The sequence below is a fragment of the Cygnus olor genome, chromosome 6 (assembly GCF_009769625.2).
Source record: "Cygnus olor isolate bCygOlo1 chromosome 6, bCygOlo1.pri.v2, whole genome shotgun sequence".
Taxonomy (NCBI): Eukaryota; Metazoa; Chordata; class Aves; order Anseriformes; family Anatidae; genus Cygnus; species Cygnus olor.
The window spans coordinates 19,458,932-19,484,488 of NC_049174.1; the positions used below are offsets into that span (position 1 = coordinate 19,458,932).

General features: G+C 41.4%; 1 protein-coding gene and 1 long non-coding RNA gene across 3 annotated transcripts in view; one reads left to right on the top strand and one right to left on the bottom strand.

Moving 5' to 3' along the window:
- LOC121072099 overlaps positions 1-4,922 on the top strand; it is a 26,977-nt gene extending 22,055 nt beyond the window's left edge. Inside the window, exon 5 of the long non-coding RNA XR_005820995.1 lies at positions 3,773-4,922. This is a non-coding gene — a long non-coding RNA (uncharacterized LOC121072099). The remainder of the gene's footprint in view (positions 1-3,772) is intronic.
- The window catches only part of GORASP2 (golgi reassembly stacking protein 2), a 15,824-nt gene extending 3,507 nt beyond the window's left edge, over positions 1-12,317 (bottom strand). Inside the window, exons 1-8 of one of the 2 annotated variants that reach the window (XM_040561343.1) lie at positions 12,116-12,317; positions 4,879-4,959; positions 3,074-3,277; positions 2,574-2,660; positions 1,921-2,051; positions 1,169-1,301; positions 923-1,046; positions 470-556 (exon numbers count right to left, since the gene is read on the bottom strand). In XM_040561343.1, the coding sequence (XP_040417277.1) occupies positions 470-556; positions 923-1,046; positions 1,169-1,301; positions 1,921-2,051; positions 2,574-2,660; positions 3,074-3,277; positions 4,879-4,959; positions 12,116-12,178 (910 nt within the window). In that variant the 5' untranslated portion in view covers positions 12,179-12,317. Of the gene's footprint in view, positions 1-469; positions 557-922; positions 1,047-1,168; positions 1,302-1,920; positions 2,052-2,573; positions 2,661-3,073; positions 3,278-4,878; positions 4,960-10,058; positions 10,101-12,115 lie in introns of those variants that run through there. The other variant, XM_040561344.1, reaches the window with a different exon arrangement.
- Positions 12,318-25,557: the final 13,240 nt, after the last annotated feature.

Consider the following 25,557-nt stretch of genomic DNA (forward strand, 5'->3'; position numbering starts at 1 on the left):
GGTGAAAGGAATGTAGAAACAGGCAAGGTATGCCTTCCCGAATCTTTTTTCTGTCTTTATGTTTGAATGAAAAGGACAAACAGGAACTCTGAAGCTACTTGCCAGAGTATTTTGCACCATACCGTTTATGAAGTATGGCAAGTAGCAATGTATCAAATCAAGAAGTGTTGCAAGCACAGCTAATACCTTCCATAGAAATCCAGAATGCTACATCTGTTGTGCAGGGGGGGCTGAAACGTAAGTGATTATGAGCTTTCTTGCTAACTCAGTCCTCTGTGCTAGAACCATGTGCACAGCATGTCTATAAAGAAAAGCTCCTAACATTGCAGAGGTTGTATAAAATTGTTCTGATATGAAATGCCTAAGCTGTACGAAGCTATATCCTGCAGCCCCAAAAGAGGGGTGGAAAAAGACAAGACTCTTCGCTTTCTCCTTTGTTTCAGAAGTGTTTTAAATGTTACCTACTCACCTGGTAATGTAGTTGCTGGATTAACTGGTGGCACAGAAGTAAGGGACTGACTGACTTGTGGTGGTAATAATGGAACTGTTGGAACACCTGGTGGAGTATACAGGAAAACAACACTAATTTTAAGCATACAACACTTCAGCTCCCTTCCTCAAGGGAGTACATGCCTTAAATAACTGTACAACACTGATGAAGAAAATCCTTATTTAAAATAACATGTATTTCTGATAGAAGTTACCAAATCTTTTGTGAGCAGTACTTGTGTTATGCTTATGTTAAAGAGAATATAACTATTACAGTACTCTAGCCTTTGTTGTTAAGAAAAGTTTTGGGAAGAGAAAAGTTTGGGGGAAGAGTCCCTCTTCTCCCTTTTATTAAATACATGGAAACACCTGTGAATCAAAAAAAAAGTCAATATACCTATGCATTTTAGAAGTTAGTTACTTCCACACTAACCTGTACTGAGAACATTACTGACAGTAGTTGAGGGTGAACTAATAGAAAGTCCGGAGAGACTCTGTTCAAGTCCTGCTGGCCCAGGGGGTAATGCTGGCGAGGGATTAACTGATGACAGCTGAACCTTTCCAAAAGAAAAAAAAAGTTACATCATTAGGGTTTGTTTTCACAAGAACCAGTAAAAGCAGAAAAGCAAGATAACATCATAATCCATTTTACAAAGCTAAAGGAGTGACTACAACTTACCTCTGTAAAGCCATCTTTGAGGGGACTGAGAGATGCACTAGGCAACTGTCCTGGGAGAGAGATTTTCTTTCCCTCTTCAAATGGGCGTGTAGGTATCCTATGCAAATACCCATAGCCAATGCCACATCCTAGGCTTTTAAAACATGAACATAAAGTTGCTTTACTGACTTCTAAATACTACAAACTCCACATCAAGCAAATGCATGAAAGACCCAAGATGCCAACAGGTTTCAAGATAAGTTCTATAAAAATATCTGTGTTTACAGGAAAAAGCTAAACATTGCCTCATTTTCTATGGAGAAGTAATCGTTATGAGACAATAGAAAGGAAACTGTAGCTTTTAGCAATAAATATTTAGCAGAAGTTTTATTGTTATTTGAACCAAGCAGCTGTATCAGGAATATACCTTTGCATTCAACTCACACCTGTTGTTTGCAGTCCTGTTCTGGGTACAGTGCGATACTGTACGAATATACTACAGCCTAATGAGTATTTGAAGGCTCATGCAGAAAGCAATCATTGCACTCCGTGCATTTTTGAACTAGCTAATTTCCTCTGCAAATATATCCCCCCAATTAGTAACTAAATCTGAATTTCAAGTATGTATGTAATTTACTATAGCAGAAACACCTTGGATATAAGAACAGTCTTTTCCCGGTTTTGCAGAGAACTTAAGGAAGCAGCTTTTAGGCTAGTGCTAATAAGAAAGTTGTCCCACTTTGCCGCAGCTCCCATGATATATTTTTTCTTACCTGCCTTCTCCACCCCAGGCAGAATTTGGAGTAATCACTACTTCCCGACAGTTATCTGTGTCTGTGTTGTACACATAAAGTTTTAATGGCTTTGCTTCATGTGTTTCAATAAGGGAGAAGAGATCTTCAGACTGCAAAAGGATAATAACGAATGAGGGCTCTTTTGTCCTTATTTTATCACTTTATATGAGAATGATTATCTTCCTCGTCCTAACTTTCTGTAACAGAACCTGGAAATTGCTACATGGTGCAGTTGTTGCGGTGCTGCTGTTTTATCACAAGGACAACTTTAAGTGCTTTGCCAGCACAACTCAGAACACGTGGGACAACCCTAGATCTTAAATCTGCTATTTGATATATTAACATTAGAGTACAAAACGTTTACATCTGACTTCATAATGATATTTAAGAGCAATTTTTATTTCCAGAATTGCATTTAAGCACAATGCAGGGGCAACATGCCAGAACACCTTCCTCTTTGTATCAAGTTACTTCAATTAGCAGTGAACAGACAGAAGAGGAGATGTTTCAAACCACCTAGGTGCTGTTTTCTAGTTTAACAAAAAAAAAAATCAAGATGTTACTTACGTATATATATATATATATATATATATATATATATATATATATATTACTTATATATATGTACATACCTCATTCATAACAGTATCTGCTCCAATGATATAGTCACTGTGAGGTCTGAGTCCAGCCAATGCAGCAGGAGAATTTGGTTCCACTTCCTGGTTTTAAGATGGAAAATTACGAAACATTACGTAACAGCCAGAGTGCAGCAGAACAGTCACATAAGCACTTCACACAAGTTTTGAGTGAGACAAACTAGTTAAGTTTTCAACCCAGTTAGTGAACTAGTAAACTGAACTAGTAAAACAGCAGTGAGGTGACAGTCTCATTAGACACCATCACAAGGAGTTCAGAATACTGTGCAACAGCACTGATATGAGATTTGATAACATACACAATTCTACTTCAAAAGCCTTTCAAAAAACAAAGCCAACGAACAGAAAACAGACCAATTTCATCTCATAGCTTGCATACCCCCTTGCAAGTTACTTTTCTGTAAAAAAAACTGAAAAACATTAACAGTAAGCAACATATTTTGCAGTAAGAAAAATACTTGGAAGTCTGTACATACCAATACATGCCATACATTTTCGTTGGCCCCATCGAAGCTGCAGAAACGAATGCTCACCCCCAGCAGGCCCTGTCCACCCCACATGTTGCTGGGGGTCACTGATGTTTCTCTTAGTTCCAGTGTTTTGCTACTGTACACTAGCATTTTTACAGGTTTTTCAACATTTGCTTTCAACAGGTCCTTGAGAGTGTCATTGTCTTTATTCTGTAAATGTTCAAATAAGAGCTTGATTTAGCATTGAACAGAGTGAGCATCCAGTTCTATAGGATCACTATTGCATGTCAGAATTCCTATAAACACTAAGCATTATCAGAATATCTCTACAGCTATTTCATAACAAGCTTTCAGTCCCTTCACAATTCTATAACACACCTCCAGAGAAAAACTGTGGTTTCACAGTAATAGATCATATATTCCAATTGTAAAAACACTTCAATTAAACCTAAGATATGATATATGGGAAATTAACATTTAAATATGGAGATATTCCTGTTTCCCATTCATAAACTTGGTACCTGTAACAAAGGTCACATCAGAAACATTCAATTCATGTAACATTCAAGTAATTAATGATAGAATTTATGCACTGATACTAACTAGCTCCAGTAACTTGTTTTTTGGTTACTCAAAACATAGAACAACAGCATTTTTGGAACTATCATAGATGTTTGTGTTTTCTGTTGTGTTTTTTTTTTTAAGGACCAGTATATCAACAGCATCTGAGGCCATGTTTGCAAGAAGACATCGGGAACGCCTCTCTGGCAAGAGGGAGCAGAGGACAGGGACTGAGGCCCCCCTGAACGAGCCAGCTCTAGATTGTGAAGCCATGTACCAGCCCCACATGGGACCAAAGCCAAGCTGCACTGCTCACAGACATCCTGGTTACAGGCTGGTTACACCACTTCAGGCTCCAGCTTAGCATTTAATGCAGCACTGTATTTTGCACATGGACATACACGTTGCTCTGATTAGTTTAACAGTCCTCAGGTAGTGGAATCTTAGGCCATGTAAACATGGACCTGTTTACTCAAAACCCACGCAGGACATAATGTGCAATTCAAATTCTTAATTCTGCAAGTAAATCTGTATTATGAGAATGCCAGAAAACTGATTTGAAACAGCAACTTTTGAGAACTAACTACAGGGCCTACTTGTCATGCTTCCAGAGAACAAAATCACTTAAAGTAGAGCAGATATTTCCACAGGAGAGATAGGATACTTCATCCCACTCTGAGCTCTTTCCATATGTTCTTAGATATGCCCTGCAGCTTTGCAGAGTCTTTCTTGAACCAGCTTCACTGGAAGAGTTTACCCACAGCTGTTTTTTTCCACTGCTCTGATGGTTTGCTGTCTCACAACAGCTCAACTTGAAAACTTTCTCACATGATTCCTGCCCAACTAACAGCTTTGACAACAGTTCTTTCAACCAACTTGTTCTGACTGAAATGAGTTCGCAAGTTCTCACACAGGCAGTTTTACAGACTGAACTGGAGGGGGCACTCACACAAGCAGCTAGAGGTGGGTCAGCAGCTAGTATTACCTTCTGCTGGCAGAAATGGTCTCAGAGAGCATGTCTGTCTGCACTCTTACTCTCCAGCTTAGTTTTTGATAAAATTATAAGGTAAAGGAAATTGATTTCTGATGTAGTTAGGCATTCCAATTTTAGACCAAGGATAAATATTTTTATATATATATATATATATATATATATATATTTAAATAAATACAATTGTTTATCTATAGAAATAAGATTCCCAACATGTTGCTTGTATTCAGTCAGTATTATAAAATAGCAGCACACTTACCAGTCTCGAACCATTAATAGACACAATAAAATCAAAGAATGGCTCCAATCCAGCCCTATGCCCCGGTGAGTTTTCTTGTACCTAACAGAAAATGAAACAAGAGTTTAGCAACAGCGTACCAATGCTGGTTTATAGATTAGAATTATATTTCTGGTTGTGCTATGTGTAGTTCTAGAAACTACTGATATTTGTACGTACCATTTTTAGTATGTTCAGATATAATCTTTTGGACCAAAACAATACCTCCCTTAAAAAGTGTAAAAAGATCACTATATTTTATTGAGGAAGGACAACACTAAACAACCACTGGGACAAGCACTGCTTCAACAGCTGTAGCAGTTAAATTGCAGACATTTATTTCAATAAAGGACATTATGGTCAATAGGCAAGCATAACAAATTCTGAAAAAGTTAGTTAAAAAGCAGCATCTTTACCCTAAGTACCAACACTGGGCCCTGTTTTTCATCTTACACTTATTAGAGGAAAAGGAGAGTTACATCTGCATAAGCAGAGGTTGTTATCTCATGATTAAACATCACCTGTTGACATTCTTGAGAAATAGAGGGCATGTGTATAACCTATGATTCATTAACATACCAGCAAGCCACAAGAAAAGGGAAGGATGCAATGTTGCAGCTATGGCAGTTCAAATAATTCAACCACCCCACTAGGACAGGATATGCATTTCTCCCAGAATCTTAAAGTATGTTTTTAATTCCAAATGGAACAACTGATAGACATATTCTGCCAGTGCTGGCTTTTCACTGTTACACGCATTGCCAATATAGACAAAAACTCCAACATGGCTGTCAGATTTTTCCTACAGCCTTTGGAGCAAAGTGTATCTATCTTTACTTGTCAATTAATTCATTTTACTTGCTGGCTTTCTTTTACATCCTACATTCATCTTCCAAATGCTCTAAAAAGCATCATCCCTAACAGTGTGGTTTCTTATATTACGTGTTAATCCACCTGACAAAACTGGCACAAATCTGGTATTGAACAAACTATCAATCTGATTCTGCGGGAATTCAGTTTTCTTAGGATGACTCATCTAAAAGAAAATATTCTAATATGGAAAAGTTAGATTGCTACTAAAACTGGCCTCAGACTATTTATCTCCACCTGACATAATCACAATGTCAGGGCTTGGAAAAAGCACAGATTACTTGTGGATAGCCTTCTGTAACAGATGCCAGAAGCCTAGAATGTTAGTGTCACATAATCGAAACATGAACGAAAAATAATTTGGAATCAGCAGTTCCATTAATTGCTGTCAAAATTTGACAGAGCAGCCAACAAGTACAAATTCAACACTATCTCAGCCAAAGCAATAAAAACAACTGAGGTAGAAATAACATCACAGAAACCCACATTTCCAACGAGATCCTGAAGCGTGTCTACAGAAGTGTCTCTTCAAGACACCTGCATGCTCCTTGGAAATGAAAGGTATTATCCCAGGTGTCAGCTATTAACTGCACGGGACCACAGCTCTCACTCACCAGCGCAGCCCAGCGAGCCAGAAGCACTGCACCACGCTATGCACCACGCTATGAGGCCAGTCCGTGGGTTCGAGATACCTCTTGCCAAGAATCACTAGGGGTAAGAGAGCGAGCTGCGCACCAGGTCGGGGTGAGAGTACAAGCTACACTCCATATGGCAGGCCCTCTGACATGATTGCACAGAAACTCCTGGGCACACTGAGGATGTGTTGCTTTGACTTCAGTGAACTGTACCCAGAGCTCGTCTTTAACTTCAGGTATTAAAACTTCCAATAACATAGAACCCTCAGAACAGCATCCACAAACAGAAATTGTAGCTTATGAAAAACGTTACAGAGAGGCTGGGTGATTATTCTGCTCAAATATGGAGAGCATTAACTTGCTAAGTCAGGTACTCGAGGCTTTTCCACCAAAGAAAGGTTAAACAAACAGTTTCATGAAAGCAGTAAAGAACTCCAGTTTCTGATGGACATGTTCCATAATTGCATTCTCAGGCTTGAAGTTTCTCCTGTACTAAAGTCATTCAAAACATCCTTTCCTCAGATGTGGTTCTTCTAGTAGCTAATGAAGGATGAGCTTGTGCTGTTTGTTACTCAGTTTAGGGAGGGCACAAAAAAATGCTTTATAGGGTCTCCCTCCCTCATTCCACCACCTATTTCATGCTCACATTTTGTATTTTCTAATATGCCTAATATGCCTGACAGGAAGGCTTTCTGCCTAAACAAAATCAGCAGATGGTTTCAGAAATTATTGGAAGAACTCGTAAAGTCAGAAAATGTCATCTTAAACCTCATCAAGAAAAATGAGTAAACCCAGCAACCCGATACATTTCTTCAGATAACATACCAGATTGTTAGACTTAGATACACATCATGGCCTTGAAATCATGAAAAGCCAGATGTCAGACAGCAAACAGCTGCAAAAGCAGCCCTGACACGGTCCGCTCTTCATTCAGAGATTTTCCTCCATTTCTAAATGCATTCCTTAAAAGAAGAAGAAAAAGCCCAACCCCTCTGCCACAACATCCTTCCCACCACAACCTCACATATGATAGATTACATCCTGAACCTTTTAAACCAACAGCGACCAGTATTCAGTAAGGTAATCTTTTAAAATTAGGAGCACCTACAATAAATGAGAATTACATACACTCAGCATCTATCAATGTCAAGCTCACTGACACATGAAATGTATGGATTTGGTATTCTAAGTACATTACTTACAGTCTGCCCAAAACTGATGAAGGTACAGTGAGAGCTTCCAAGTTCTGAATGATTAGTTCGCAGAAATTATCTGTAGATGTTGAACACTTTCCCCCATATCCATCTGAACCCCGAACATCTTTGCACGGTCTGTTTGTAAAAGTGCTTGCAGATACCGCCAGGAAGCTGTCTCTGAAAGTAATCAAGCTCTTATAGCTGCATAAATCACACAAACACATGTACCTCTACCCCTTCTGTCACCGCGTGTCCTTATCCTGTGATGTACAGGTTCAGTCACAAAGTTTCATATTTCCCTAGCTTGTTTGGGCCCGATGCCACTGATGGAAAAGCATTTTCATGCCTGACAGTCCCAGCAAAACCCCTAAGTGCTGCACTCGTTCCACGCGAGAGTTCTCCCCCTCAAAGAAGCAGCACGCTCAGCCCTGCGTGACACCAGCAGTGACCCCACACAGCTCCCACGCTGCACCATCGTGTTTTCAGCCATCCATCTGCCACCACCGCTGCACAGTGCCACGCACACAGCACAGCTTTCTGCTCCAAGCCCTGGTCATGAACTACAGCAACAAACGGTAACTAGGTGTCTTAGGAAACACGAGGGCACAGAAACCTTGCTGCTAGTGATGGAAATAAAGGTTCCATTTATAGGTACATAAATTCTGGGCCTCCTGAGCAATCCCGCTTTGTGCTTCTCTGCTTGTATTTCCCAAGTCAGTCAGTAACCGGCCTTTATAATCGAGTAAGGACTGAGGAAAAAAAAAACAAGTATTGCCACTTACAACAGATGCGAGTGCAGGCAAGATACCATCCACAGCAGCTTAGGAAGCCTAATTCCCTAAAAGCCAGCTGTTACTGCAGCCGTGTAAGTTACAGCCACCTGTGGGTAAATGCTCTGACTTTCTGTGAGTACAGAAAAGCAGCGCAATAGACTACCAAGAGGAGCTGTGGAACTGCTTCCACCAGAGGCTTTTAAGAGCAAGCAAAGAAAATATCAGGAATGCTGAAAGTCAGAAGGTAGAAAAGGGCTTTATGGCCCTTCCAGCCTCATATAATGCTGCAGGCCCTCAGCTTCTCACCGAGGAGGCAGCACCCAGACAGCAGGGCTGCTGAGCACATACATCACACACACTACTTATTTCACTTTTAATTCACTGTCAAGAATTAAGCAAGGAAAAAGTTTCAAGGTCAAGACACTAATAATAATCTGTACAACAAATAAGATTTCTTTTTCAGTAAATACATAATATTTCTTCTTGCTAAAACCCCTTCTCAACACTATCCCTTGTAACTACATAGTATATATTTATTTCACACATTACAGTATGACTGCTTAGCAACACAGTGGTCACAATTTTAAGCCCTGGGCCTCCGATGCTACAGCACATGGAATTAGGCATGGAAACCATGATTCTCAAAAGCAGATGAAGGCTCTCGTCACTTTTGAAAGTCACATCTTACACTAGTGTCCACTTAAACCTTTTAGAGCTTGGCTGCAAGCACTAAATACACAACTTCTAGGGAGCAAAAGCTTCAAAGCATTTTTTTTTCCAAACAAGAAATCCTAAGTAATATTTACTTTATTACCAACAAAATGCTGAATAAAGTTTTTTTTTGTAGTTCTTCTGCACATTCTGTAATAGGTAATAAAACTTCATTACGTATAATCTGTGAGCAATTCCTCTGTTAGGGCTTATAACCAATTTTATTTGTCAGCTATTATAACACATTACACAGTATAACTGTATTGAATTTCCTTATGAACAACCAGCTTTTAAGAGAAAAAGCTTTATAAGCTTTCTACAAGAAAATAGATTCCCTCCGCACAGCACCAAGTTTTACTTTTAACACAGAGCATTCACACTGAGCACTTAAAAACCGAGCCCCCTTTAGAAAAGAAGAATCCTCTTCATGGCTACATACTTGCATCTGTACTACAACAAACTGAAACAAAAGTTAGAAATCTAAACTTCAGCCATGGTGGTTCACTTATCTTTTTGTGAGAACAGCATATGACACAGCAACATACAGACCTCTACAAGATAAAAATTCTTGTATTGTTTATTTCTGAAAAAATTGTCAAATTGAGTGTAGGCAAACTATAGCAGTTTTGCATTTGCAATGCTGAACAGTAAAGTTTTTCAAAATTACACTTCAATCTGATTTGAAGAGTAGACATAAGTGTCTACTGAGAATACACAGAGGCAGACAGTCGCCCTAATCCACCACGTAATTGTATGTTAAAAGGTGTTTCCAATGTAAGAAGAAGCAATGGTGAAAATCCCCAGAGTTAAGTAACAGTGCACACTATCAGCTGGGGAGGCACTGGTTAAAAGCAAGATTTATCAGCACATCACACAATCCAGTAAATGAAAGCCTAACAGCAGAATCGTGTACAACAAATAAAAACATGTTCTAAAGAACTGATTCAAACACAGGACAGACAGATCATTAGGTGTACCTGTGAAGGGGTGATGGCAACAAAACAGTCTGCAACTTTATCTCCATCTTAAGAAAAAAAAAAAAAAAGCTACGTTTCAGTGCCTAGGAACCCCAACAGCGCAATCCACAGCAGCTTGTCCCATCGGGGATGGGTGTGATGAAATTGCTTTCCTTCTACAACGCTTCAGTCCTGGAGGGTTCACATTTCCTGTTGCAAGTGCACTGATAAAAAGCCCACAATGAAAGCAATGCTGCATTGCATATTAGCAGGAGCTGCCAAAAAGACTCAAGTAATCTTTTAAAGGGAAGTGAAAAGAAGTGAGAAATTAGCGATTAAAAAGTCTGTATTATTCCCTTGGCTCTCTGTTCTGGTCCTGCTTGGAGTGACGGCAATGGCACTTGCTACCCGCCCCGCAGGGAGGCAGTCGGTGCGGTCTGGAAGGCTCGCTGTCAGAAACCCATGACGTGCAGCTGCCTGGGCAGCTTCTGCGTGGCTCCCAGGCCTGCCACTCTGATTTACGTAAGTAAAACACCGAGCTCAGAACTCAAGTTCGAGCTTGAGTATAAAGTAGAAGTCAGCAAGACCACTGCTCAATGCACTGCCAGAGGCTGGGCCACACAGACAGGCCAAGTATTTGTGCAGAGCTCCTCCAGCAGCAGGAGCTGAGCACCTTGCTACAGAACACCAACTGCACAGCTCAGCTTGGGAAAACTAAGTTGGGAAATTCTGCTCACATACATTTCAATTTAAACATTACAAATTATAATTTTATGAAACTTCAAAGCTTTTCTCAACTTTGAAACTACAAACCTAACTACGTATAAGCACTGGCCTTGCTCCTATTAGGCTGCGATCGTGGTGCGATTTAAGATGCCTATCAACAGGAAGAATAATTGTTCATTGTCGTGGCACCTGAAGACTCAGCAGGAAGATAAAGTAGTGAAAAACAGAAACATCAGTCTGCCTGCAACAGCCTGCAGGTCCTTTCCTGTATTTAATGGAAAACTGGCTGTCCTCTCGCAAATCAACTTCTTCAACATGCACCTACCAATTATAGTTAGAGACCAGTAATCAAACACTGCCACCTCAAGCCACAGCAAAACCATTACAACCAGAAGGTGCCTAAATGAAAACAAAGTTGCCAGATTCAACTAGGATTATAATAAAGAAGCAGATTGTTTTTCACAGAAGAGATGCACCTCAGTTTACTACCAAGCTTTGACCAAACCATATGAACTGCTGAATCTGACAGAGCTGACATTCTAACTGCAAGCCACTTACTTATTTTACGGCCCCTGAAAGTAAGAAGATGGTATTTACGCTATTCCGTTCTAAAGAATAAGTGTCTTCCACAACACGCCTTTTTCACCCACCATGCTAAAACAAGGTATTTTGTGGAGGAAAGGAAAATCCAAAATGGATTGTTATATATTACTAACATTATAAAGGAGAAACAAAGACCCCCATGACTTCAGCTTATATGGAAAATTTTCTACCAGACGAATAGGTGTTATCAGAATATCAACATTTGCTTTCCAAAAGCATCACCCAACATTCTAACACCTAAGAGACGACCTCTGTTCTTCTCCTACATACAGCTGTAGCTCACTGCTAACAGCCACACCAAGTTGAAGAAGCACTAATCCACACGGGCACGGTTCTGCAGCTCCTTTACACCCCTGGCACGCGGGGCCAGCCCGAGTCGGGGAGCTGACGCGGTAAAACTAGGCGCAAACGAGCTCCTCCACAGCAGCGCCCGCCGTGAGGGTGCCGTGAGGGTGCCCTCGCACCGGCCGTTGGCCTCCAGGCCCCCACAGGGCCCGCAGAGGCGCTCCCGGAGCCGGCCGCTCCTCGCGTGCCGCCCGCAGGCCGCAGCACCGCCCCGCCGGGAGCCCCCCGGGCCGCGGGAGCCCAGCCCCAGCCCCGGCCCCGGCCCCGGCCCCTGCTGCTGCCCCGCGGTGCCGCCGGGAGACCCCGGGCAGGGGAGAGGCCGCGGGGCCCTAACGGCCGCCCTGGCCCTAACGGCCGCGGGGCCGCCCCCTCCCGCCCCTCCCGCCGCGCGCCGCGGCCCTCACCCTCAGGACGTGGTAGCCCTCGGTGCCGCCGCCGGGGATGTCGACGCTCTGCGAGGCGCCCATGGCGGCGGGCGGGCCGGCAGGCAAGCAAGCAGGGCAGGGCAGGGCAGGGCAGGGCAGGCAGGACAGGCCCCCACGGACGTGGCACCCGCTCCTCCCGCCCGCCTCGGCAGGGGCGGGGCCCGGCGGCGCGGGGCAGGCCGGGACGGGGGGGGCAGCGCCACAGCGCCCCCTGCTGCCGCCGCCGGGAGCGGGAGCAGCAGGACGAGGGGGCGGGGCCGGACGGTGGCCACGAGGGGCCACGCGCCGCCCGCTCGGCACTGGCGCCCCCTGGCGGCCCGGGGGGGGCAGCGGCCCGCGGCGCCATCAGAGCCCAGGGGAGGTGCTCAGGGAGCGCTGCGGTCGCCGCTCGTGTTCAGTAACGCACAAAAGAGCAGTGTGTGGTGAGCCGGAACACGGCGCTGAAGATCCTGATGTAATCACTTCATTACAAGAATTCACCTCTAGGATCACCAAAGGCAGCAGTACAAAGTAAAAAGGCAAAGCAAGTAACACATGACTAAACTCTATCTGACAAGAAATCCTGTGGTCTTCATAGGGTACGAGAAACTTACTGCAGCGCATTGTAACACCTGCATGAGTTGATAAAGGAAGAGTCACCCAAAAAAGGCCAAGAATTTTACCAGCTGAAGTACATTTTCTGCTTCCATACATACGCCATTTCAATTCTGAAAGAAATTCCCAGCCATATTCTTTTCTTTTTTGCTATTAGCGGTTTATGAGGGACAGCATCACAAGACATCCAGGCACAGCAGTTTTGGTTCACTTCCCTTTATCCAAAGCCTTCTACAGGATCCACAGCTGGTGTCAAACTGCCACCCATGGTCATTCTTCTGTGCTCTTCTGGGAGAGCAGCTCCTTATGTTGCTAGGCAGGTGCCATCAGTTTTGTGGACTGCTTGTAGGTGTTCCATGGCCGCGAGGCAGATGCTAGACAGGTGCTGCCCTCCCGGTTGGCTGCCTCTGCCATGCCAGCCCCTCCTTTGCTGTCTCTGTGGCCAGACAGTTGACAGCTGCTGCCTCACACTCAGCAGAGGCTGGCCGTGCCCGCTGGCATCCTAGCTCCCTGTTCTCTCTCCCTTGACTCTCCTGCCATCTCTGCAGTTACTTTATTTGTTACATGGTAGATTTCTGCACCTCTCTGCACTAAAGGCCCAGGCTTTGGTTCCCTTTTCTCTCAGCTTTTATTATGGCTTCCTTCTGTCACTTCCTGGCCCAGGATGGATCAGTGACACAGCCAGGCTCTAGCACTGACTGGCTGGGGACACATTTCACTGTGTCACGCCCTCACCACACAGAGGAACTCAGACATGCCTGAGTAATGAAGTAATCTTCACAGAGCAACCTGAAAGGAGCTCTGGATCCAGCCAGGCCCCAAAATGCTGGCTCTGACACTGATTATTCAGGGTGTTCAACCTGTGGGCTTATCACGTTATTTTAGACTTTGATTTTGCTGATATTTCATGTGCTGGTTTTAAACATCGGTGGTTCTCAACACCTCCACCCCTTTGCAGCTAGGCAAATGGCACATCAGCTTTTTGGTTTGCTTCAGCTGGTCCCGTCTAGACCAGTTCTCCCGGGGCACTGAGCACAGAGGCACCAAACTGTGTAAAGATACACCGAGCTGTATCAGTTCAGAAACTACACAGTTACAACAGGCACGGTGTCATGGGTAAAACCTCAGGGCTAGTGGGGAAACGAGACAACAGAGATTTTGTGACTGTGAGTCTGCTTGGATGCTACGTCCTCTGAGAGCTGGTCGGTGCTGCTGCTTTAGTTGTCAGTTTGTCTTATTCTCACAGACACAAATAAATTCTGTCTCCTTCTTCCCCAGGAGATCTGTAAACGTCTCATGCCTGCATGTGGTGCACCCCTTCAGAGAAATATTAACCTGGCACCTCTCTGGAGATGTAAGCCACATGCGTTACTGCAAGCCCTGAGATGCTTTTTTGTAGGAACATTATTAGCCTTACCACAGCATCTCAGGTTTCCATCAAAATGCTGTCACTCCTTTTGGGCTGGTTCCGCTTTGGTGAAGAAGGATGTTCTTTGTCGATGTCCACTGACTCCCATTAAAGGCTGAACTGAAACACCAGATTTATCTGATGAAGTATCTTTGGTCTTGGTCCAGCATTCTATAGTGAAAGGCTAGTCTGTGAAGAAAAAGAACATTTAAAACCCTCTTAAGTGAAAAGACACAAAACTTACATGGGAAATATGGAACAAAATTGGCCGAAAGTATCACTTAAGACCTAATGACAACAAACTTCATCTGCAGAAATTAACTAACAATATAACCTACCTGTTCCTTTCTGTATGTATCTCAGCAGCTGCATTTCAAAAGTAATTAAAGTTAATGAGCTGTGCTTTGTGGTAGAATCATGAAAACTTAATTGGCATAATTAGTTGTGAGATAGCAAGTGCATCTTCCTGGATAACAACATGTCATCATTTGATAAGAATAATAATGAATTAACAAATAAATCACGGCCCTTCTAATATGCTAGTAAAATAATGAAGGAGAAGAAACACATATGTGCAAATGATGAATTATTAGTCTGGAGACTGCACACAATTGTCTGCATGAGACGGATGTTGAAGTGGCCTTCTTGAAACTGTCAGCTAAGGCTCTTGGCTAAAATCCAGTTCCCAACAGATGAAACAGCCACGCTGACCTTTGGAGAGGATGTATTTCAAATGCTTTCAGCACAGGCCAGCATCCCTCTGCAGAGCAGGAAATACAGTGGCTGAAGAAAAGCAGCTTACTTTCCCTCCTTAATCCTTTCTGTATTGTTGGTGCTGGGCAAACAGGAATAAAGATGGATGGAGAAACCAGTGCATGTACAGCAGGAAGGGAGCTACTGAAATAAAAAGCACTAACCAACAGGTTTGACCCAAAGCATCCAGGGGCTAAGACAAGCAGTAAATGATGATTTATTGCAGAAATGTCCTTAAAGTAAAACATACACAAATACACCAGAACAATAGCTTTTGAAGCGTTATTAAGAATCGGTAAATCATTTTAATTAATGTGTGCTTTTAAAACTAAATTAAGTGAATATTGCCAGAGTTATGGGGAGGCCTGCATCTCCAGTGGATAAGGTAATAAAAGGGATTGTCCCGGTAATCAAACACTAAGAGGAGACAGTTTTAGGTGGAAACAGAGCTCCAGTGTCCAGTGACTGAGAAAAGGATGGGACACAAGAAAGCTCTTGGTCATAACATCTTTTATCCCTTAATCAATCTCATTCATTCCTGCCGTAAACATATTGCCCAGCACAAGGAGCTGCAGGTCAGCATATCTGCTTGTTGAGTCCGGTCACAGCGTAGCAGGACTGGGGTTGGAATGAGCCATAAACAGTCTGATGTATGTCTAAAAACAACTCATCTGTTAGCAGTGCTCAAGGAGATTTGATCTCCTTTGCAAGAGTGCAGGGAACAAACCATGGCCACTTGGAAGGCATCCACCCGGCTTAGAATTTCACATTACTAGAGGGCATAAAGCACAGATCCTTCAGCTCTATGGAAAAGTAGCTCTAGGCTGCGCAAATGGCTGCTAAAAGCCTGCTGACACAGAGAAGCCTTAAACCCATCCATTAGGCTGCACTAGCACTCACATACACTACTCACTGCCTTAGTTCAGGAGCCGTAGGTGTTTCGGGACTGAGGTTAACTAATAAAAAAGTAAGCTAGGGATGGTCAGCATTTGTGCAAATGTGAGAGTTGTGAGGCTGAAGAACCTGTGCTTGACCTGCTACTGGAGACAGTTGTGAAAAGAGCAGACCATGTGTGACATGTAAAGAGAAGTAGCATTGAATCCCTTTGAATGGAAGCCAAGCGTTAGTGAGCCTCAGACCAAATAACCCCTTACAACTAGGCAGGCTGTGATTAAATACTATGGTCTGATGCTCTAAAAGTTAATTAAATGCAGGAGTAATGCGGGGCTTTTTAGAGCTGTTTTTATGGTCGTTAGTTGCTATGCAGCTGAAAAGAGAATGAAATGCAAGCGAGGAAGGCACTAGCTGGACAGGTTGCTCTCAGATGCAGTCTTCCCAGGGACAATGCTGCAGGGCTTGCTCTCCCTCGTGCTCAGCAAGGCACAAGAAGACCTCTCTGAACTCAGAAAGCCAAGTCTTGACCTCTTGACATTTTTTACCACTATAAAAAATCCAACAATTTTCATCGTATTATTGCTGATTTACACCATTGCACAAGGGAGGAGAAGCAGTTTGTGTGAGATAATTAGGAAAGACTTGTCCCCCCCAGAGAAAGAGCTGGAGCTAATAATCCCTCAGCTGAAAACTCAAACTTGCAAATGCTGTGACATGCAGCAGCTTCCTTATGTCAGTGGGAGGGAAGAGCCGCAGTGTCAGCAGGATCTGACAGCACACTGTAGGGTGGCAGAAAGCTGGCAGAATTGCTCTCTGCTTTTCCCCCAGAGCTCCTGGGATGAGGACATATTAGAGATGTAGTCAGTGTTGTCATGCTCTGGTTATTATCAGGAACAGCTCCTCTGGCTGCTGTAATTTGCACTGAGGACTGCAGATGCCATCAACAGATCAGAGGGAGAGGGATTGTAAAGGTAATCTACAGCCTTCTTCCTCAACTGAATTGAGTCCAGAATTGAGACTTTTATTTCAGAAATCAGAAACTCAGCAGAACTAATTTGTGCAGGTGCTATTAATAAACCACAGGAAATTAACTAAAACTTTAATTACTTTGCTAGTAGAAGTGATTGGCTGTAATATGGGTTAACTCTGCTTTTTTTCCCAAAGCTGCTGAAGCCCTAGTTGTTTTCTTTGAGTTGGACAATGACAAGTAGTTTTCAGACAAATTTGGAAGGGGCATGGGTTTGACAATTAATGTATTATAGTAGTCAGTTTCTGACAGAATAGCTTTTTATAGTCTGACAACCTCTACTTGTTTCCTGTGGACACAGTGGTTTCACTTAAGACTAGAAGGCAGTAGATGAAATCCCCAAATAGACATCTTCTGATTCCACAAAGATTTGAAAATGTGTGCTTCAATCTCGGAATGGGCTCAGTGAAATGAATGCCCTCAGTCCTCTGCCTCCAGAAGTTATTCCTCTAAACTTGTAATCCTTACTCTGGTTTGTTTTCCCATTTCATATAGCCAAATCAGATCCTGATTTCTGTCCCAAAGGACAACAGTAAGCATTTTTAAGGCGTGTATAACTAAGAACAGGCATAATAGAGAAGAATAATCTTTAAATAAGTATACTCACAATAAAAGATGCATTGATGAATTGTAAAGAGAGGGCACAGAGTTAATGCAAAATGTCAGAATGTCTCAAAGATTTGCTTGATTATTACCTAGGAAATAACACAGTGTACATGAAATCATGGACAATGGGTTTGCTTCACTGTTAAAACAGAAAAGAAGTCTCTTTAAATTATATTGGGCTGAAAAGAGGGTTTATAATAGAAACATTGATAGAATCTTAATTATAGAAGCAAATTGCTCAGACTAAGGTTCTGGCCACCCAATTTAGGAATTAGAATGCAAGTATTTAAGAGGCTTAATAGGCCTGCTACTATTCAGCTGCAGATAGCAGCTGGCTTTAGAGGTACTGTAGCTAGAGATGTTGTATAAGGAGGGATTATAATGGAGGATAAATTAAGTAATTTTAAACCACTTCATTACATGATACTTACATGTGCTATTTGTCAGTCATTTTCAACCCAAGTGGTTAGCCAAAAATTAGGAGTTTTAGAAATAGCTTACAATAAGAGACTTGGGTGACAGTCAAAGATTTGCTGCTGCAATCCTTTTTGTTTACCAAGAACATGTTAAATCCTGTTTTGTTAAACATAATAAACCAAACAAAAGAAGTGTTTTTGCTCACTAGAATCCCTTCTAGAGTATGTCTTGGTTGTCCAGTACTTTCTACAGTCGTATGTACTATTCCAGTTATGGTTCTATAAAAGGCTCTAAATTCTTTTATTTTAAATGAAGAAGTCTGCCACACTTTGCTTCTAACAACCCTTATTGAGAGTTGAGAATGAAACAGAAATGACAAGCTTAGGTATGCACAAAAACAAACAAACAGAACACCTACTTCTGAGTTTCCCAGCTCAAGGTTTATGCATTGAGACAAAACAGCAGCAGAACAGAAACACAAACGTACATCTTGACTGTATTATCTAATTGCTAGGTTCTGCTGAGAGATGTTAGAAACATCTATTGATGAAGACTCTACTGGAAGAAAGCAGTACAGGAGAAAGGCTTATGCTAAAGAGGTCTCAAATTAAAAATGGACCGTGTATTAAATCTTTTACTGTCCCATCTTGAATGTTGCTCCATTTATTGTACCTGCCACAAAGGTTGAACACAAGGCCCTTCTTGGCAGAAAGTCCAGACCTTTTCTATAGGCCTTAAGGAGTTATTGCAAACATGCTAAACATTAAGAAAAGAAATTGCACTTGGCTTGGTAGACTTGACCAGGAGTGTCAAATATAATTATTCAGAATCAGGAACAAAAGACAACCCTGTGATGGTTTCATCCCCAGTATTTCATTTTATAGATTTGGTCTTCACAGACTTGGCTCTCAGATCACAAGAGCAGCTCTAAAAGCCATAAGAAACAGGAATGGCATATGTACCGAGGCACAATTACAGGAAAGTTGCCTCTCTGGGAAACCCTGACATTTTCTTCTGTTTGCCTGAATACAGAACAGTGTCCTTTAGAAACTGGTATCATCCACAACAGCAACTTATATAAATGCTCTCATATCCCACAGATTGCTACTGCTGGGCTTCTGCCACTTTGTCGTGCCTGGGACAGGCAAATAGTACGAGAACAGAAATATGTAGGACCTAGAAGGTCCCTCTTTACAGAAAGAAGGAATAAAACAAATGTTATCACAGAGAATTTGGGTTATGCAGGACAAATAGCACACTAGGACAGTGACACTGGGATGATTTGACTACATAGGCTACATGTGCTGTTCACAATACTCCTCTTCCCTGCTTATGGAGTTCCAGCTCTCTGACAACCCTCCTACGAACTTTCATTAGTCACAGAAGGCCACATTCCTCCATCTTTTGGACAGCTACAAACTAAACACCATTAGCCTCTTTCCAGCCATGCTTGAAACAATACATTGCTAGCTCAGAGAAAGCAATCTGCCTTAGCCTCAGGAAAGGATCTTTTTAGTCTTTGTTATGTTTTGAGTTATTTTCATCCCTGACATGTTCTATGAAAGCTTCCACAACCATGTATTTCTTAAGCTATCGTTAAGCTCCTTTCAGAAAAAGAAAAATAAAAATCTTAACTTCTTCTTCTCCTTTATCTTTTCTTGCCCTGAGAAGTCTTTTGTGATTTATTTTCTTCTGCCACAATATGCGGCAATATGTTTTCTTCTGCCTTAAGGGAAAGGATTCTTTTATCTTCCACAAGAAAGTCTTTTTTTTTTTTGGGGGGGGGGGCGGGGGGAGGTGGAGAGGGGGAGGCATTAAGCAAGAGTAGGATCTACTAAGTTTTCACTGTTATTTATCACATCACTGAGACAGCAGGATGCCTCTGCTGGGACTTTGTGAACTTACTTTATTTATTTGAAAATTAGATTTGGAAGTCTGAATGCTATCAAACAAACTGGTAACATAATACAATATGTGCCCTGGGAGCGGCAATCTTCTATGCTAACATTTCTCAAATCATTACCTTAAAATCCTAGTAAAAATGCTACTTGATAGCATATGCTGCAGGTAAAGTTATTAAAGCCAGCCAGAGGATCCTTCTTTTTAAGAATTGTCACTGGAGGAAACAATAACAATAAAAAAAATGGTTAGGAAAAAAGAGAAGTATTGGGATATAATCAGATCCTATGAGCCTAGCCATAAAGCAGTGTCATCCCAATGCACTACCCTGCCTTTTTCCTCAGAAGGTTGACTTTGTGCTCTCTCACATGTACTAATGAAAGTGGCTAAAGGCTGAAGTTGAGGTTAATTCTTCCTTCACTGGCTAGGCTACCTGAGCACTCTTGGCACTGTTTCCAAAGAGGAAATGCTACAGGACTTCCTGAGGGAATTAGCAAAACCAATGAGTTTTAGAAAGAGTAAATATGTCAGAACTTACTTCCACTGCTATCTAAGTATGTTAAACTAAATTAAAGTATAACTCATGATAAGATGCAATATCCCTGCATAGGCATTTATTTCATGTGGGTTTTCCATTTCACTGCAGACAGACAGAGCTCACTCTACGTCCTGCAGTGTCCTAAAGGCAGCAGCAGAGGCTGTCACACACGTGTTGAGCTTAAGCATCAAATGAGCAGTTTGTCATCTGAATTCACCACAGTGAAAGCCAAATGACACAGAAAAATAATGCTTTTCCATGCTGCTGACAAGAATGATTCAACGGTCCTTGCTAATACCACCTGCTCAAATGCTTTTCTCAGCAAACACAAAGTATGGGAGATGGGAGCTGGTGAGTCCAGCTGGGTCCCAAAAGAATGTGATGGAATGTGTTTTGTTTACTTTGAGATGAGATTTGCAGGTTTCAACGTAATCAACTGAATTGGTGACTTAGTGTAATGTACCAGCTGGAAGACTAGTGCCACCCCCTTTGTTCCTTCAATCACTGGCTCTTCTCTTGCTGTTCGAGGTAGATCACCATTAGAGCTAAGGTGTTTGAGTCCTGCAGGGACCAGAGTACTTCTCTGAATGCAGTGACTAGCTTTTAAGTACAACACATTGTGAGGATAATTCAATAATGATTGCATCTTAACCATTAGAGGGCTTCTTCCTTCCTACTTGTAGGGGTAGCATTTTGTCGTGTTGTAACTGATGAACAAAGCATTAACTAGGACTTTCAAACATATTTCTGGAAGACCTTACAGCTGTTTTCAGGAACACAGACATCACCTACCTAGTGTATTTCTTTGAGCGTCTTGCCTTGATTTGGTCTCAGAGCCAGTGCCCTAAGGGATTTTCCACATGGCTTTTAGATCCCATCACAAACTAGGATGTTACCCTAAGCTCAGGCACTGCTGGAACAGGGGTCTGGGCTGAGAAACTTCCAAGAAGGACACAGCAAAGCAACTTGAAGAAAATGAAAGACATAATCATTTGGGATTTTTCCTACTTAAGTCAGCATGAAGGGGTAAAATGCAGTCAACATCAGTCTAGCAAACAGAAGTGTGGAGGAAATTACTGTGGCCAGGAAACAAAAGGGGACATGGCAGTTTACCCACTGGTTTCAAGGGAAGCCACAGAACTGTTTAGAAAAGGAACAAGGCGTAATGCAAGAGTCTGAAATTGCAGGCTAAGGCCCTGATCCAGCAGGAGCTGAAGAAGTCACAGGCTGGCAGTCACAGCCTGCCTGGGAGCAATTCTCAGATTCAGGTCTTGATGTGAGCTCTGTCCTCACCCAGCTGCCTGTGTGCTATTTTCCACCTTCTGCCCTTCCCTCCAGTTATTGCTTCTCTTTAATGACTACTGAGAGCCCAGTGGGAAACACAAAATCTGCTTAGTGGGGGCTGTATGCAAACTTTACAGAAAAGTATTTTTTCATATTAAAATAACAAAGGCAGTGGTACTACTTCCATTGCAAATCTCCATTTTGTATAAGCAAATTTTGTCTGTTAAAAATGCATTGTAAGATTTGTGGGAGATTCCTAGTTCATTTCTTGTTTACCTTGTTTTGACTCCCTGCACCCTCTCCAATAAAATTGGCTACTGTCTTTTGCTCAGACTTTAAAATGTCCATTCTCCTACCATTCTGTGCAGCTGTATCACAGCAGCAAAGATTGGCAGGTTAAAGCTGTTGGATGTTTAGCCATGAAATATGAACCTGAAGCTATAGGGATGCAGGATGCAGAGCATCTCCTGTGGTCACCCTCAGCTCATTCTCTCTCATACCAGTCTATTTCTCCTACTGTGACCACATTCCTCATGGAACCATAGCAGTACACCTGGTCCTAGTCCATTAAATTTGGCCCTAGTTTTTCTAAAAACTAAAATACAACAGAATTACATGAGGGTGAATTTACTGTTTTTTTTTTTTTGTTTTGTTTAAATTCTGTATTATCTTCTTACTTATGCTGTCAGGTCTTAATCTGTTAGACAGCCATCAACAGATTACAACCTAACTGCATAAACTGTTAACATTGTCATTTGTTGATGGTTTCCTGTTTGTTTTATAAAGCAACCCCACTAAATCCCAGCAATTACAGTCAAATGCAAAACAACTGCAACGATTACTGAACCAGCTAAAAGCAATTCAACTGCTGTATCTTCTAAGACATTACTGAGTCCAGAGACCTACAAATTAAACAGACCTCATAGTATTAGTTACAATTACAATGTGGCTTGTAGAGCATGGATAAGAATGAATTGCATGATAAATACCTTCAGTTTATAAGGTAGTTAAAAAGTAATTTGTAGCATATTACTAAAGAAAGCAAAACCAAATGACTGCTAAATTCTTTCTAACAGTTTATATATTTTATATATGTGTATTTTAGATCTATTTTGTAGTTTTCTTTGCTTTTTATTGAATATCTAATCCAGGTATTAGCTAAAAGTCAGATATAGAGACATACATGTATATATACACACAGTCCTCCATGAGAAGATTCAGCATAACTTGCTATAAAGTCTTTTCAAACAGTAATTGAATTATAAATGTGTGTGTGAGAGACAGAGAGTGGAAGTGTGAGTTGGTTTTGTTGGAAGAGAACCTACCACATCTCGCATCCCATTCACAACCAGGCATAAAAGCCTGGTTATAGAGTGATAGGAAACAGGCCCCAATTTTTCTGAATCCTTGGTACTGTTTATTTTAACTGACCAACAGCTGCCCAGATTGTTGAATCTGCATTTCAGAGAGCACATTGGATACAAAGCAAGAAGAGAGAAGCTAGTAATCTGTTAGGTCACATCACTTGCTTCTGTAAGTCATTACAACAGTTTTTCATGTGTTTTCCACTGTTTTGCATTGCCTTTTGCCATTTCAAATGATTTCAGTTACAAAACTTGCATTATTTAGGCTAGGAAACAAACACATAATTTGATAGGCATACACACTATCAGCAAGTGAACATGATTTAAAATAGTTAAACATAAATTAACATGGGTAAAAGAAAGCTTTACCTTTCTAAACAATTCCTCTGTTCCCCTTTGCTGAGTGATGTGGATGGTAAAAATTTAAAAAGTGTTTCTAGTACCTATGGATGTAATGGAAAATATTACTGCTAGAAAAATCCTGTGCATATAAAATTACGTAAATAAATAATTAGTGACAGGTAATTATTCACGTACACTCAATGTATTCTTACAAAACTACATACTTTAAACTAGTATTTATTTCAAACTATAAGTAGTGAGCATCACTTAGAGTGTAGATTCTGTTATCAAGTAATTTATTGACTTCTTCTAATGCTTTACTACTTTGCAAATTATTCAGTCTTAAACGCGCTGTATGCTTGTGTTTGTCTACTGGGCAATTTTACTATGTTGAAAAATATAGCAAAATAAAGCCCTGTGTGACTGTTGTCCTCAGCTTGGGACTATATGACTCTTTGGTATATCACCACAGATCACATTATCTCTCTTCCCCCTTTTATTTGTACCTGAGACATGCACCAAGGTCAGGGTGTCTGAGCTGGTTTTGCTTTCTCACAACAGGAGAACCACCCCATCTACTCTTCCATTCAAACATAGATATGAGGCTGGTTTGGTAGCCTGACAGAGAAACCTTTCTTGCACTCACTCACAGGTGTGCGTGCACACAAATACATGCACTTGTAAGGATCTCTTCTTCCATTCAGTGGAAGGATCTGCAATGTGCAATGCTGTGAAAAGTGGATGGATATTTACCTTTACCTGATGTTGCAAGCCTACAGATGCATACTTGTACATGAATTATGCTCACTTAAATAGATGAATTAGTAGTGTACTTTATAAACCCTAATGTGAGGACAAGGTCCCAAGCAGAAGCCATTTGTTCACTGAAGCTTTTTTAATTAATTGTTTTTGTTAAAAGATGAGACGGCAAGAGGCATTCCTGTTGTAAGCTCGAGTCATCTACATTTTCTTAACTACCCAGGTCTCTATGGCACAACCCAGTGATCTCAGTTTCTTCTTTTGATGACTTTGTCAGCTTACTGGAAATAGCTCTGGATGGAGCTACAGGGTGAAAGAAAGCCACCAAATTCCTCAGACACCCTGGACTTCTTCCAGTATACCAGTATTTGTACAACTATAGAACTATTATATATAGGAAATCAGTGTACGTTCCAAAGTTTTTCAACAATAGCAAAGTGTAATTATTTACATTACAGACACAGAATTTCTGGGAACAAATAAATAAAAATTAGATTTTTGGGGAAGGAGACTTGTAGAAATAACTGGCCTGATTGCTCTCTTATAAGTGATGTTGATATATTCAAGAGGAAGAAATGTTGTGTTTTCTTTCAACTGCAACACTAGCTCTAATGCTGCAATCAGTCTGTGTGTACTCACTTAGGAAAGCAGAGGGAGCTGTCTGATGGCAATTACAATTCTCACTGCTAGGGAGTCAGGTCACAAATTAGCAATCTGACTTCTCATTATATCTTGCAAAAAAAGAAGACCTGATGTCCTTTGGAAGACAAGAGAATATGCATTACATTATACTGTAACACAGCAGAGTTGGTAATTAACCTACAGAATAATTATGTTTCACTACGTCTAAGTAATAACAACAACAAAAAAGTCAATTCACTGATATGGGGCATTTAGAACAGGGAAACTCAACCTGACTCTTTTCTAGTGAACTGGCAGCACTATGTGTGTAGCAGAAAAGTACATTAGCTGAAACAGACACAGTCACTTAGGTCCTTTTCTTTAAAGAATGCTCATGGCCAGACACTGCAACAGGGAATCATAAAAAAGTCAAAGTAATGGAAAGAAAGAGTTCATTTTATACAATCTAGTGGTCAATCTGGCCCTATTCCCACAAATGTCAGTCTTACCCTGCAGGCAGATTTCCTAAATGTAAAGCAAGAAGCTTAATTGAGATTAATGGCCTTTTTTGCTGGGGACCAGGAAAAGTACTAATTAATAAAGCAATATATTGAACAGCGATCATAATTTATATGTGCAATCTTTAGAATACTTAATAAGAACTGACCAACATGACCCTGAGTGAGAATTATCTTCTGCCTATCTCACGTTGCTTTTAATATACCTTGTACTTGTCCAGCTCAAAGATAATATTCAAGCTTCCCTTATTTTAAAGGACAGTATGTTTCCTTTATATGCCAGGATTATCCAAACAATTGCTTTTATCACACTTTCAGTGGATAGGATTTGAAATCAGTTTATGTTCTGGTCACAGATAAAAGGCCTGTAGGTCTAAGTTAAAGTAATTGCACTTAC